Genomic DNA, 15,969 nt, shown 5'->3' with positions numbered 1-15,969 from the left:
GTTTTTCCTGGCTTTCCATAACTTTAAATAAGAAGAAATTTTTGATGCAGGGAAGTGGAGCTCTGCATCAGCTACTGCTGCAATTATGTCTTTGAATATATATGTATATCATTAATTATTATTGTTAATAAGGTTATTATTAATACCTCATGGCTGGAATTTAATGATGTTTCAAGCTGACTCTGCCCCTTTGAGTTGTGAGAGAATCTTGTTGGTTTTTTTGTTGTTAAGACTTTTGCTAGCTAATTTTCCTTCAAAATGTAAAAAGTCTTGTGGCTGTTGAAATACTTCTGGTGACACTAGTGATCATGAAATTATTATTTCTCGTAGCCTTTCTTTGAACAATTGTTTAAAAAGTAAAACTTTGCTGTTTCAAAATCAATACTAAGGTCATTTTCTTCACTTGGAAGAATGTTAGCTCTATTCCAAGAATATGACCTTCTGATTCAGAAAACATTCTGTGATGTACATAATACTTTGAGAAGCAGCTCACAGGATGTTGTTGCTTTTTTGGACCAAATAGGTTGGCTTTCAATGTACAGGTTTTTCAGTGAAGGCTCTGATTTACTAAATTCTCTGAACTTATGTGTAAAGTGAGTAATTGTTAGAGTTTAAGTTAATCTTTGCTCTTCCAAAGGTAAAGATTTAGTATCCTTAACAGGTCAGAGGGAGAGTGGATAGTGTCAGTGATGGGACTCCTTAGTACTTTTTGTCAGTAATAAGCATCCTCTTCTGGTTTCTTGAAATTATCACCAAATCCTTTGTGGTTCTCTGCCCAAGACTGGTGTCTGAGCAGAAGTTAAGAAGTTGTCTGAAGCCCACTGTTCCCTGGTGTTCCCTTACTGCTAATCAGAGGATTATTCTTCCTTAAGGAGGGATTTTCTCTACCCATCTGGCTGAGCATTGATGTGCTAGACAGCCCATGCTGAATTTCAGAGTGTGAGCTTTGTCTTGGGGAATCAATTGAACTGTCTTTCATGATGTTCAGCTCAGTCTCATAATTGTATCATACCCCAAAATTGCAAAGCTCATCACTCCTGACTTGCATATAACTTTAATATTAAACTTCACATTTCCTCTTCCTTCCACACTACCAGATTTTTTTGTTTTTCAGTGTTCTTTGATGTATCTGTGGTTAGCATACAATCTCTCTTACATACTGGTGGAGTGCAGGAATGGATATTTATTAGGTGTTCTAAAGGTGCTACACATCAGTGGGTGTAAAATGGATTCAGGTCTTGGCAGTTGACTTTCGTGGCGTATATATTACTTTGTAGTTGAGAATCGTTTTTAAGGGAGGAGTTGAGATCTCTATATTGTCTGAATCAATGTTACTCTCAAAATCTGCTGCATGGCCTGATATCTTCAGGCCATGAGAATTACATGAGAGCCTTGGTCTTTTTTTGGATTTTTTGGTAGAGTAGTTGGAGTACAAAAATGTCTTGGAAGCATTCATAATAGTACTTAGCTAAGATTTCAGGAGTGGAAATAGGAGGTGTGCTTCACAGAATCCCAGGATGGGTCAGGTTGGAAGGGACCACAGTGGGTCATCTGATCCCACCTCCCTGCTCCAGTAGGGTCATCCCAGAGCACATGGCACAGGGTTGTGTCCAGGCTCTGGAATATCTCCAGTGAGAGAAACTCCACAGCCTCTCTGGGCAGTGTGTTCAGGGCTCAGTCACTGGACAGAGAAGAAGTTCTGCCTCTGTCCAGGTGGAACTTCCTGGGATCAGTCCCTGCTCATTGCTCTGCTGCCAATTGCTGGGCCCTGGAGCAGAGCCTGGGCCCTGCTCTGCCCCTCTCTGCAGACAGGGACACCCAGGGCTGAGGGCCCCTCTCAGCTGGGGCTCCTTTCAAGGTTGAACAGCCCCAGCTTCCCCAGCCTTTCCTGGTGAGGGAGATGCTCCAGGCCCTTGCTCACCTCCAGAGCCTTTGCTGGCTCTGCTCCAGGAGCTCTGTGTCCCTCCTGCCCTGAGGAGCCCAGAGCTGGGCACAGCAGTCCAGAGGTGCCTCCCAGGGCTGGGCAGAGGGGCAGGATCCCCCTGTGACCTGCTGGCAGTGTCCTTCCAAGTGCACTCCAGGATCCCATTGGCCTCCTCGTCCCCAGGACACTCTGCTGGCTCAGGACAGCTCTTTGTCCTCCAGGGCCTCCAGGTCCTTCTCTGCAGAGCTGTTTGCCAGTTCTCCCTGGCTTGTGCTGGTGCTTGGGGTTATTCCTGCCCAGGTGCAGGACCCTGCATTTCCTTTGTTGAATTAAGGTTCTTCAGTGTTCAGTGTATCTTGTAAAACTGGTCTGGTGCTTGCATGTTCCAATTCGCAGCTTGAAAAATCACTTAATCCCCTGATAAGGTAATAGATAGATATAAAATCATCATAGCCAGCTTGTTAATTTCTGTTTAGAAATGCATAAACATGATCCTGAGTCTGCACTACTCCAAACTTTTCATACTTGCTGAATTTTTGTCAAGTGATGCGAACTTTGTTTTGTTTCTTATCCAGGTTTTCTGTCACTAGTAAAAAGTTTTAATCTTTAGTCACCTCATTATTATTTATTTGCTTAGTAATATGGAACAGCTGGTAGCTCACACCAATATTCTGAGACAGTCACATTAGCAAAATTTTCTATTTTGAGTGTGCTAAATGGTAAACAATTATGTGTTAGAAAAATGTTCTAATCTTTGATGGATAGTTTGACGTCAGTGATACAGACTGTCTGATTGCTGTTTTGGAAAATGGGATATAGGAAGTGACAATGTGAAATACATTTTGCTAATGCTGCTGTCTTGGATTCAGTGTCACGGTGGCTTCAGCATTCCGCCTCTCTCTGAAACCAAAAGTCAGTGACAGTATGACTCATATGATGGTGGACTTCGCCCTGGAAAAGCGGATGCTCCAAGCTGTGAAGTTTTTGCCAGGTAAAAACTATATTCAGTGAGTTTAATTTGTTGCTATATATGAAGAGCTTGCTATATTTAAACCAACGAAATAAAAGAAAATTGCACCTCTTGCACCCTAATAAGCAAATTTTTCAGAGTACCTAAACTCATTCTTACTCATTGTATGTTAAATTGGATACCTTGAGGATGAGAGTTTTCTAGCATTATTGTGTTAATTTCTACACAAGACACCATTTTGGAAAACAGTGTTGATCTCAGAAGTGAGAGTGAGTCTTCTGGACCATGCTTTTTCAGGAGTTGTCAGTTCCTCTATACTCTGTAAAGTTACCTGAGGTTTCTTAGGACTGTCCATGCCAACTTGATCCTGAGTGATGCTCCAAAGTCCTGCTCATGTGCAGGAGTGTTGTGTGAAACTGTAAACTTACACATGGCTTACAAGAGTGATGACATAGTCTGAAATACAAGTGAGGGACAGTCCATTAGTACAGTGATACTACCATAGTACAAATGGTGTACTAATCCATCTACTCCTGTTTGACAGTAAACTTGGGTGCATTAGACCAGTGTGTATCTTTCATGCCTTTTTAATCCTATTGCTTTCCAATTTAAAACACTTTGCCCTTGGCTGTTACTGAGAATATACTGACACTGCTGGCAGGGATGTAAAGTTGTTTCATCTCTAGGTCATGAATCCAAATATGTTAAGGACTTGGCAGCATCAGTTTTCATTTCTGCCCCATGTGTTGCAGATACAGTGTGTGGTAGCAGGTGTAGTAAATGACCACTGTTATTCCTAGTGGTTATCTGGCAGTGTCCAGGCAGAAATTCACCTTCTCGTCTTGGACTCTGGGTGTCAATCACTGCCCTGCTTTTCACCTGCTTAACAGCAATGGGAGTGCAAAGATCTAACAGCAAGTGTGAACAAAGTTTTGCATCTAGATAAAGGTATTATTTAGTGTGACTCTTCCTATACGTTTTTTCTTGTCAAATATATAGGATTTTGAATTGGGCCTCTGATTTGTTAACAGGAAAATTGAGTGGATATCAATCTTCCTTTTTCTACTATAGTGCTGTGCTTCCAAATTACTCAGATACCAAAAGCTCAAACTGAAATCAATAAAACTTTTTCATTTCCTGCAGCAAAAGTCTTCCTTACATGTCCTTTAGATTCTAAAAATAGTATGTAAATGCCTTTTTTTTTTTCTGAACTTCTTTTCCACAGGCTTAAGTGCTGTTTGATTTCACAGAAGTAGAATACTGTTGCCTATAAACAGAACTTCAGTCTTTAGTGGACCTTAGGAGCTGTTTCCCCGCTCCTTTCAAGACAAAAGGGTAAAAAGAAAAGAAAACTGGGGAACTGAAGAGAAACTAGAGGAAAATATTAGTGTCGGTAGTGATAGAAATAAATATAAGTGATGTTGTGTAAGGGGTGCAGCTGAACTTACATTCCACAGACATAGGAACAGAAGTTTGCTTCTTGGTGTTCTTCCTGTGTGGTGTTTATTCCAAATGTAAGTTCATAATTGTAAGTCCACTCTACTCTAGCCTTCTCTTTTTCAAACTGACCTGTGTGCTTGTCTTTCTGCAGTCCCTAAAGCTCCTGAGATAGATGTAGCAGCGTGTCTGGTTTCTGACAACTGCATAACAATATCATGGAGAATGCCTGAGGAGGACAGCAGAATTGATCATTTTGTGCTGGAGTATAGGAAAACCAACTTTGATGGGCTCCCTCGACTAAAAGGGGAACAGCGTTGGGAGCTAGTTGACTACATTAAAGCTACTCAATACACATTATCAGGTAAAGGTTTTTATACTTCAAACCCAAGAATATTGATATAACTCTTTATGCTCGGAAGTTTTGCAAAATGCCCATTTTTCTGCATGTAATGAAGCTGCCATTATATCACATCAGTCATGGGTGCTTTGTACAATAACAGTTCTGTCTTTTGTTTTGACTTTGAGATTTTATCAAAAGTTGTTTGTTAAATGAAGTTCACACTGAAGTTCACATCAATTCAAACATGTTTTTTGCAGATTGAGGTAAATGTAAGACAGCTACATGGGGATAGATCTTAGTCTTGTAGGAGTTATCAGTAATCAACACAATTTCAAATTTGTAAACATTTGCTTTGTAGGTCTGAAATTTGATACAAAATACATGAACCTTAGAGTACAAGCTTGCAACAAAGCAGTGGCAGGTGAATACTCCGACCCTGTGACTCTGGAAACCAAAGGTAAAATTTGAAAAACTCTTGAACCTTATCTGTGGTGAAAATCCTGAATCTATTATGTTCAGTCGGCTTCTGCATGTGCCCTGCTGAAACACTTCCTAAGTGGAAAGGGAAACAACTGTGAAGGATTAAGAAGCTTATTGGCACAAAGCTGCCCTTTCAGCATTTAGACCCTGAAAAAATGGGGCAGTTAATGTCACTTTCTCCAAAAGCTTGGCACTGGTTGCTTTGAACTGTGGAGTGACAGTCCCATGTGCTGCTACATGGTGCCAACATACAGCAAGAAGAAGGATGAACATTGTGGATGACTCTTTGGGCATCTAAACAATTATCTTGTTATGTGATTATCCTGTTATTAATGGCAGACAGCGTTCTGTAACTAGAAGTTGCTGGAAAGGGTTTTCTTGACTTTGTAGCTGCAGTTTCTATTCACTGTCAATATTTAAAAAGCTGGCAGCTTCAAATTGCCTAAGGTGTGTAGTCATGATGTTAGAAGTCAGTTGATCTGAGAATTGTTAGAGTGGCTTCCTTACATTTTGTAAATAAACTGAAAGAGAAATTTCTTGGAACATTTCTTGAAATGTTTTGTGGCAGAACACAAATCTTAGCTGTTAAGGTGAGAGAGTGATCCTGAGGTTTGATTTATATCCAGGTCTGGTATAAAGGGCAAAATGACTGGTATCAACTGTATAATTTATATAAGTGTAAATTCTCTTCCTTTTGAATGTTATTTCATAAGAATAAAGCTGTATAGAATTTGAATGAGCTGATGAGCATTCTGGTAACTTTTCTACAATTATTTTAGTACTCTTAAGCAACAGTCATTATCAGAGATATACTATCTGTTTAACAGCCACATAATTCCCTGGGCAGTTACCATGCTTCCCATATTATTTTTGTTACTCCTGAGTGAACACTTAGTTCACTTTCTTTAATAACCAATCCAGAGAAAATCAATTTCCTTGTCCATGTACTTAACCTGACTGTTCATTACATCTGTGCATTTTTGAGCTCTAAACTCTTAAAAATCTCAAGTATATGTTCTTTCAGGGTCAGATGGTAATACCTGTTGATATCAGGACATTTATAGAACAGTCTGTAAATATATTTAGGTCATTGAACCTGTTGTATTACTTTTTTTGATTCCAAGTGTCAGATTGAAAAGCTGGTGTTTCCATTATGCTCAATAAAACTCTGTGACAAGTTTTCTACTGCTTCTGTAATTTTCTCTGAATAACCATTATATCATTTCACTGTATTCTATTTTGTCTTGACCAGCATTTGTGTTCAGTTTGGACAGTACTTCATCTCATCTGAACTTGAAAGTTGAAGACACCTATGTTGAATGGGATCCTACTGGAGGCAAAGGCCAAGAAAAAATAAAAGGAAAGGAAAATAAAAACAGGTAAGAACTCTTCTGGCAGTTAAAGGAAGAGGGCAGGAATTAAAGCACTTGGGGACAGTGGGACATGAGAGGAATATTCATTCAGTAATGTTTTCTGGAAGAAATTTTAATTTTTTTTATTTTCCTTCCTCTATCACACTGATGTAGAGGCTAGAATTGTGTCATAATTCTTAAATAATATTTATTTATTTAAAAAATGCATTTGTTAGGGTATCATTCAGTGTACTGAGCTAAAGTGTAGTTGTGATGGACTGACCTTGGCTACCTACCAGGTGCCCACCCACCTGCTCTATGGTTTCTCCTGGTACCAAAACCTTGCCACATAAGGCCAGGGCAGTAGATAAGGTAAATGTGAACAGGCAGTTGGTGTAATTCTGAATTTACTAGTATTGCAGGTCAATTCTGGTCAATAGACAGCATTTCTACAATTTAAAAAAATAAGGAAAGAGCTGACTGCCTTGCCCTTTTGAGAAAGAAGAGGTTAAATAAAACTGGTACTATGTATAGGTGGTGTCTGAATTTATCTTAAACCCTCACTGAAGGGGAAAAAATACCAATAAAACAAAACAGGCAGCAAAAGGTAATGGATAATGAAACATAACTATTGTGGATGTGGCAGCTCTAAACATACTGTTTTCATCCAGGAGAGGCACTTAACTTCAGCAGAGCTCTTGGTAGATTGTTAGATGTCTGCTGTTCTGAGTCATTAGATAAATGCAGTTGGAAGAATGTTTAGTTCTGTCTATTCTGGCCAAGCCTTGAATGTTTCCAAGGATGAAGAATGTGTGGATGAGGAATGTGTTAACTTGCTAGCCCTCTGTTCCAGGCTACTTTTATGGGAGGGGAGGAATATCCTGGTACCTGTCTGGAATTCCCTGTGGTGCAGTGACTCCCAGGTGCTTCTCAGCCACCAGTGTGACCCCTGTGAGGACAGCCTGGCTTGATCTTCTCTGCTCCCCTTCCTGTTACCTCATTAAAGACAGCAATTGGTTCTTGTCTTCCTCAGGCAGAGAAACCCAATTGTCTTTCTGTGCCCCCAACCTTAAATGTGGTGTTGGCTCTCCACAGACTTGCTCTGGTATGCCAGGGTGTAAATCCAAGGAGCCCAGACCTGGACACAGCTGCCAAAAGGAGAGAAGTCACTTGCCTTGGGCTCCTGGTGGGCTGCAGGCTGGGTGTGGCTGTCCACCTCTGCTACGAGGGCACAGGGCCCTGTTGTTGTCAACTTCTGCTTCCCCAACTCTCTCTCAGTGGCTTTTCTGCAGAGCTGTTCTTTCCTTGGATGTCCCCCAGCCTGTCCTGCTGTGTGGATTTCCCTCACCTGGAGAGCTGTGAGCCTGGTTCAGCTGCATCTTTGTAGAGTCCAAGGCCCCAGTCCCAGTCTGTGCCTCACCTCTTGGGCTTTTGGGATACTCTGTGGGAATGCATCCACACAACTGGCTACTTCCTCAGACTCGGTTTATTGGCTTTCCATATTTACAGTTTGAGATAATTTATGAACAAATACATTCTCCACAGGCATATATTGCCATAAGTGTGATAGAATAATTCCTATTGGCACTGTAAAACTGGGGATAATTTACTGTAGTGATAGAACAGTTCTTTAATGATTACTTATTTCTGTCGACAGTGGCCAGAATCCTCTGCTGAAGAGCAATAGAAGGTGATAATATACCTCTTATTCCTAGGATCTAGCACCTAGTTTTGTTGGGAATCTATGCTACTTACCTTTGCTTGATGTCACGAGAAACAAATCTAATAGCCTTTATCAGTAACAGTACACATGTGCGTTTAGAAGTTATTTTGCAGTTTAATTTGGATTCAGAGAGACTATATATGCTCCAGAGAGAAGAGAGTCTTTCTGGAAGGATTCATCCTATTCTGAATGAAACCTGATTTGCAATGGTTGGAAGGGCATCATGTATTTTAATATTGATCCAAAGATCCCTGTTAGTTACAGACATACTGAGGCTTTTTTAACCCTTTGGCAAATTTTTTACAAATATGTTAAAGGTTCTCTTTCTGAGAACTTTAAAATAATTTATTGTGCTTATTTTTGAACATCAAAAGCCTCTTTGCTTCTGAACTTGTGCTGTAGCTGTTACTAGACGTCAGAGGATAAGAAGTGTTTTTACATGTTTGAAGAGGGTGAAGCATATGTTAAAAGCTTCATGGCGTTTCCAATTGCAGAACCAAGTATTTGAATGAGAAGTCGTTTTTTGAGATGTAAAGTTAGGTAAAATATTCTTGTATTCTTTCTGCAGTTGTGTTTTTTTTTAGTGTCACGTTTTTTCACTGTGTTTCCAGTAAAACACCTTTTTAAGAAATTACTTTTCCTATTTTTGATATCTTGCTTTCCTTTGCTGGTTTAGAAGTTGTGGGACCAAAAGAAATGCCCAGGATCCTAATTTCTTACAGCTTTTACTCACCTGTTACTCATCTATCAGGTGGATATGTATCTGATTTGAAATCAGAAGTAAAGAAAAGCTTACGTAAAAAGCAAAATAAGCTCTTGAAGCCATTCAGTTTAAATTGTTCTACTACACAAATTATAGCAATTTATGCTAAACTAAGTTTAAAAAATGTCATGGAGATGCTCCTACTTGTTCCGCTCAGGGAATTTTACACCTTGGTCTCTCTTTGTAGCTGTAGAGAACTTCCCTAGTTCTTGGCTCTGCTTTGGTAGAAGGACAGGTCACATGTTCAGTTTTGCATCTCAGACTGACCTTTTATAGCAGGGGATTTAGATGAGCTTTCTTCTTGTAGGAGGCTTTTATTCCCACCTAAAAACATCTGTGAGTTGTCTGCAATAGAAGGGAAATTTGGAGGTGGCTCCATGGGAGGTGGGGGAAAAAATTGTAGTATAGTAACTTTAAACAAAAAATGTGCAATTTTTAAATGTTGGAAATACACAATGGCAACAAAATTCTTAATTATTTTTCATTTATTAAACCATAATAGATTAGTAATTTCTGCTCTCCTTCCTTGACTTTTCTTCTCCAGAAGAGAACACATGTTGTGTGGAGTATATTCTGAAATGAATGAGGAAATAGGGACTAATTGCAGTGTTGTAGGCAACAATCCTAAACCATGAGACAAGAATATCTGGCCACTGAATATTGGAAGAAATGTGTCAGTTACTGGTTAATAAGGACTGTGCTCTACTGCAAAACAGGCATGAAAGTGACTTCCCGTTAGGAAATTTGCTGCCTTCCATTGGAAGGGAGGTGTAAGCACTGTGAAGGAAAAAAAGCCTGAGCAACTGGGTTTTTTTGCAGCTTTTATGTCAAATAGTCAATGTAATTTTCTGAAATGATAAAGGCTATTAAATTTTGAGAGGACAAAGCACACGCAGTGGCCATTTACAGACTTGGACAAAGTAAATGATACCAAGAAGTTTTTAATGCTTTCTTAACCTTGAGAAAATTGTAGCAAAGTGCCTCCATTTTTCTTATTGTGATTCTCTAAATGGCCACACTGCAACATTGCTTTCTGCATAGCCCATTTGTGCTGGGTCTAATAGAAAATTTTCAACAGCATTGTTGGGAACGTGAGTGGATGATATCTGATGCACATGAAGCGGGTTGGAATCTGCAGAGTGCCTCCCTCTGAAATTACGCTTTAATTCTTGGCTTTGCCTTTTTTTTTTTTCATGCTCTCACTTGCTAACTTTTTCCTTTGGTAAGTAAACTGCAGCATCCCCCATATTTACAAAATCCAAAAGCACTTGATGTGGTGCTTGCACAATATACAGTTACCTCCTTCATTACCTCTTGTGAACAATTTGGAAGCTTAGTTGTGCTCTGTTACATGCTGAATAGTGATGCTTGAGTAAACAGCTTTTTCATCACTTATTTTTTTGTAGGCTTCTGTAAGTGGAGTAAAAAAACTTGGTAATGAACTAGATTTTAGCATACTTATATCTGGCAGCTTAGTATCACTTAGCTTTTGATTCCCTTGTGACTTTTTTTTGTGTTGGTATTAGGAAAAAGAGACATGTCCCAAACCTTTCTGGAATGTTTTCTGAGAAGAATGAATTAACTGAAAAGAAATCAAGCTGAACTTCACTGTATTAATGGTCATAAAACTAGCAAGTAGCTTTACCAAATAGTAACTGAAGGAGCAGTTGGAGAGAAAACTCTTCTGTAGGTGATATTTCTTCCAAGGCTAATGTGTGATAGACTCCAGAGGATGAGAAATTGAAAATCATTTCTCAGGTGTATTTCAGAGACTGACTTTATACTTTTTTGGGGTTTTTGTCAATAAAATGAAACTGTAAACTGTACAGCTATTTCTGAGAAGTTAGAATTCTTTGCTACTGATTGCCTTTAAAGTAGTAAGCAGATATGATTCTCTGTCTACTGAGGAATATTGCAAATAGCCCTCACTCGATTTAATGGTTAAATTATTGGTAATTATTTCTGAGGGCCTAACTGAGGTTAAAAAAAAGTTGGAAAACCTCATTAGGTTAAAATTATTCTTTTATACAACTTGGAATATTCTCCATCCTGAAGTGTTTAATTCAAACCACGTGCCACACATCTGCTTTTTTCCTGTCTCTGTTTCCATTCTCAGCTGCCTCTGAACCTGTTTTTAAAACATTCTGTATGTTTTCTTCTGTCATCTCTTCCCTCTCAGCTCTTGTGCATGCACGCTGTTAGAAGCATCAACTAATGTGTCATTTCTAGAGTGTTTGTGTGTGTCTCTTGCACCTGATGGGCTTGGGGACACCTGAGTGTGCACTTCTGTGGCTGTGTCCAAGTTTTGAGTGGTTGATCTCTCCTTTAGAAGCAACACAGCGTCTCCGAAGAGATCCACTAACAGTCCAAGAGCCTTGGCGAGGGGCAGCCGGGATCGCTTTGCTGGTGAATCCTACACAGTGCTGGGTGAGCTGAACTTGTTTGCTCCTTTAGGAAAGGGCAGATCAGGCAAGAATTAGAGGGAAAGTTTGTGATTGTTCAAGGCGTTGTCCTGCTCGGAGCAGTTTGCCCATATAACACCAGAATTTTGTGTCTTCAACTCTGCTTTGTATTACAAAGCCCTTAGTGACTGACATGCACTGCTTTTAGATATAAATTGTTGTTAAATGTATCTTGTTGTAATGAGCATAGGTAAATACAGTCTCATTATTCTGTTTTATATTTATATTCTATTGTACAATTTTCTTGTTCCTTATAGTTCAGGTTTCTTTGCCTTAAAATAAAATAGCGAAGACATCACTGGTGCCTATTAGGAAGGCAGCCCTGTAGGGTACACTCAACTAAGTAATTAACTACACTTGGTTGTAATTAAATGTATTTCTGTTGGTAGGAGACACTGCTGTTGAAAGTGGACAACATTACTGGGAAGTGAGAGCCCAGAAGGACTGCAAATCCTACAGCGTGGGAGTAACATACAGAAACCCGGGGAAGTTTGACCAGCTGGGAAAGACTAATTCCAGCTGGTGCATCCATATCAACAACTGGCTGCAAACCACATTCTCAGCAAAGCATAACAATAAAGCAAAGACTCTAGATATACCTGTCCCAGACAGAATAGGAATATACTGTGACTTTGATCGAGGTAAATTGCACATTAGAGATTTAGTAAAAAGAGTTAGATACTATTTCTGTTGAGCTGAAGCAGTCCAAGGCTGAGGAAGTGCATTATTTCCAGACTTATCCAGTCTTGCGTGACAACACAGACCCTAAGTGCTTGTCCTGTCAAATGACCTGAGTTCATCTGTGTGACAGAGCTACTGAAATCCAGTGAAAATAGTGAATTTTCACTCTTGCGGACTACACTTAGTGTGACCTGGAAAAGAATCAATTTTTTTGTACAAGTTAGACAGCAACTGCATCTTAGCTTAAACTGTGTTTAAGCTGAATTTCAACTTGTTCTTTATTTCTCTCTCTCTTAGGTCAGCTCTCGTTTTATAATGCAAGCTCAAAGGCATTGTTACACACCTTCAGAACAAAATTTACCCAACCATTGCTACCAGGCTTCATGGTCAGTATCTAGAAAAATCTTACAGTTTCTAGCACTGAATTCAGTTTTAATTGTTCTTTTAGAGAAGGAAACTACAAGCACCTGGTTTGGCTGACTAGTAATTTTTAAAAGTGTTTAACTGTTCCCTTTTAGATTTTGTGTGGTGCTTATAGTGGCACCCCAGCAGGATTCTGCACCTGGATGTCTCAGCTGTGTAAACAGAAGTCATTAAATTTGTGTATAGGAAATTAATAGCATATTGCAGTGGCTGAAGAGCCTACTGCAGTAACTGATCCGAACTGATGAAGTCCAGGATGCTCTGAGCCATCAAAGCAGGTGTCATGGGACAGAACAGCACCTGATGCTTTCCAGTGGGAAAAAGAAGTTTCCACCTTTCAAATCTTTAAAAGCTCAGTGGGATTTTCTTGCCAGTCAGTTAAGTGCCCTGCATAACCCTTTTTGTCACTCCAAGATAATTGGCAACAACTTTCTGCAGTGTTAAAGGCTCAAAACACACAGGAGAAAGATTAGTTACTATTAGCTTTCCTTTAATGATTTAAGTAATTAGTTTAGCTAATTTGGGGGGCCTCAGCTGTGTTGTAAGATGCCATCAAGTGCATCACACTTTGGGAGCAGGATGTGCAGGCCTGGGATTTTAACAGGTCTAGATTTTTTCATGGCTGTTTATTTGCCTTGTTGATCTTTTTCACCATAGAGGGAAAAGAACAGCTTCAGAGCTACTGGGATACATATGTTAGCCATTCCCTAGCGTAGCAAAGGCTGACTCATGTAAATTCAGTTCCCAAGTCACTTGGGGAAACAGTTGCTTGCCAACATTCAGGCTGTCCCTCTGCATCTCACACAGCCAGCCCCTCAGAGTGGCAACAGCCTTACTGATTGAACAGGACAAGTGAAAATGACAAACTACTTAATTACAGCTCTCAAACTTACTTATAAACATGAAAATACAGCATTCTTTCATGTGCAGAATAGAAGTCATTGATACCTGTGCCCCTGAAGCTTCTCAAATTTTTTTTGTAATATGTTTATGCTGATATAATTGCAATGACATGGCAAAAATAAGCACTGCTTTGACGCACTGGAGCCTAGTGAGAGAGTTGCTTTTCATTGTCACTCTTCTTGCTGCAGGCACATTTGCCTTCAAAGAATTTTTCTAGTTAGGAGCAAGTGATTTGAGTACTAGGTTTTAGTTGCAAACTTAGTTATAGTATGTGAAGCATCTTAAACTTAGCGTAGTATGTGAAGCATCTTAGACTTTATGGAATTAAAATCAGAATGTCTGTGATTAGAATGTTTTACAGAGGGCTGTGTCAGAAGACACACAGCTGTATTTATGCTGGTTAATTGTGGGATGGGAGAAGAGAGATGTGTTTGGTTCATAATGCAGATTTTTTTTTTTTCTTTTCCCCCCCCAGATCTGGTGTGGTGGGCTCACAGTGACTACTGGATTGCAGGTGCCAAGTGCTGTGAAAACTCTTCAGAAGAGTGAAAATGGATTGGGTGGTTCAACAAGCAGCCTAAATAATGTTGCCTAGTAATGTCTGTTCAACACTTCTACTGCTGAATGTTTTTGTTTTTCTTTGTAGCTACTACTCACACAAGCCTGTGAGCATTGGATTTTACTGGGTTTGCTACCTTCTGCTGTTTAGGGCCTGGGTACTGATAGTGCAAAGCACTTTGGGGCTAAAGTGTTAGGAGCCAGTGCTGGGAATCCAGAAAAAAAAAATGTCAGAAAGTTGAACTGTTGCCTATTAAAAAAAAAAAAAAAAAAAAAAAAAAAAGAGAAACCAAGAGCTGTAACTATGTACTTTTGTAATATTGTATTCAAGCATTTTGTTACAGACTTGAATATTAATTTTGTTATAACTACTATTCTTCTATGAAGAATATAGCAAATACCATTTTTTAGCTCTCCTAATGCAAATTACTCAGCTATGTATTTAATTGTTACTAGGCTTCCTGTTAGAAGTTGTGATTTCCGAGATGCATTTTGCAAACAGACTGATTTGCTGGCCTAGCCTGGCAAAATACACAGCAGTGTGGTTTCAGAAGGATATTACAAGAACATGTAGGCCTGGTATGAAGAAACAGTAAGAGCAAGCTGTGATTATTTCCCCTAGTGGTATAAAATCTTCCTGTTTTCCATGGGTAACTCCTTTTTAAAACCATGTATATTGATATTGGCTCCCGTTCGTCACCATTACATTAATTGCATTCTAGTTACATTAGAAATTTATGTGTAGCTGTTCCATTGCCTTGACTCCCATTTGCAAGCCTAGTAAAACAGTAGTCAAATTATTCATAGTAATGGGAGAGCTAAAAAAAGAAAAAAAATCATGTTATATTCTTCTTGGAAAATCCCAGCTTGTCAGTGGGAATTACTAGGTTATTACAGGCTTTTTTAATCTGCTTTCTTCCCTCCAATCAAGCCGAGGAGCCTATAAATAGTTTTCAGGTACACTCATGAGTCAGGTGTTTCCTAACTGAAGATTGTTTTCTGGTATCACCTGAAAACTGTTATAAATTCATGGTCCATAATGATTTAGCTCACTTGCTGCTGGGCCAATGTATTTTCCTTTTGTGTATCCTTTAGCCCATAAAACCATGAACATCTAATCATGTCAAGCCTCAATATTACCAATGGCTCCTTTCTGTCCATCACAATTTCTCAGGAGAAGAAGTTCCTTGATAACCTTCTAATAAACTGGCTGTGATGTTCAGTGAAAAGTTAAAATTAACAAGGAAATGTAATTACCTGTTCTGGAAAGTGTTATTTTTCATGAGGAATAATGAAGTTGACAGGTTGGCTGAGCCCTAAATGTTTATTTTGTATCTGGAACTCGAGCATCTCTTAATTATTTGCATTGTGAACTTGTAATCTTTTTTTGCAGAGGAAAGTACAAACTAGTTCCCAGTTTAACTGTACCTTCATCTGCCTGTTCTGTTGCTTGGGCTTTGGGACAAAGATACTCAGAAGTGACATGGTTCTTGGTCAGCAGTGTTTGAATTTGTTTCACACATTTTCTGCAGATGTTACTGTTATGCGAATACTCTGTGTATAACCTTTTCTCTTTCCATTTTACTGGACACCTGACTAGGAGTTCTTGGGGATAAATTGCTACAAACTCAGTTTTGCAACCAGTTCTAGTCCAGGGCTGTGGTGTACAGACGCCAGGACAGACTGGCACCTCCTTGTCACCACTCATCCACTTGTCTTGATCTTGGGTGTTCAGCTGCAGTTCCTCTTCAAATTTCCCTTTGTGGAAAGAAAGGGCATGTTTACAACCACCTAATGTGTTGTGAGAACCATGAGTATTTTCCAGCCCTCTATAAGAACATTTAAATTATGAAGTATTTTTTTGGTTTTTTGGTGTTTTTTTTTTTTTTTTTTGTTTTTTTTTTTTTTTTTTTTTTTTTTTTTTGTTGTTGTTGTTGTTTTTGTTGTTTT

The 15,969-nt window shown here is 39.2% G+C and overlaps 1 protein-coding gene across 5 annotated transcripts in view; it reads left to right on the top strand.

Moving 5' to 3' along the window:
* FSD1L (fibronectin type III and SPRY domain containing 1 like) overlaps positions 1–15,332 on the top strand; it is a 32,190-nt gene extending 16,858 nt beyond the window's left edge. For 2 of the 5 annotated variants that reach the window (XM_054004278.1, XM_054004279.1), the window contains exons 6-14: positions 2,794–2,915; positions 4,486–4,695; positions 5,033–5,131; positions 6,407–6,533; positions 8,164–8,196; positions 11,322–11,419; positions 11,844–12,095; positions 12,433–12,521; positions 13,937–15,332. In XM_054004278.1, the coding sequence (XP_053860253.1) occupies positions 2,794–2,915; positions 4,486–4,695; positions 5,033–5,131; positions 6,407–6,533; positions 8,164–8,196; positions 11,322–11,419; positions 11,844–12,095; positions 12,433–12,521; positions 13,937–14,056 (1,150 nt within the window). In that variant the 3' untranslated portion in view covers positions 14,057–15,332. The remainder of the gene's footprint in view (positions 1–2,793; positions 2,916–4,485; positions 4,696–5,032; positions 5,132–6,406; positions 6,534–8,163; positions 8,197–11,321; positions 11,420–11,843; positions 12,096–12,432; positions 12,522–13,936) is intronic. The other 3 variants (XM_054004281.1, XM_054004282.1, XM_054004283.1) reach the window with 2 other exon arrangements.
* Positions 15,333–15,969: the final 637 nt, after the last annotated feature.

Source organism: Vidua macroura, chromosome Z (assembly GCF_024509145.1).
Source record: "Vidua macroura isolate BioBank_ID:100142 chromosome Z, ASM2450914v1, whole genome shotgun sequence".
In the NCBI taxonomy this organism is placed as follows: domain Eukaryota; kingdom Metazoa; phylum Chordata; class Aves; order Passeriformes; family Viduidae; genus Vidua; species Vidua macroura.
The sequence above is the reverse complement of the archived record's forward strand: the minus strand, read 5'-3'. Positions and strand labels throughout refer to the sequence as shown.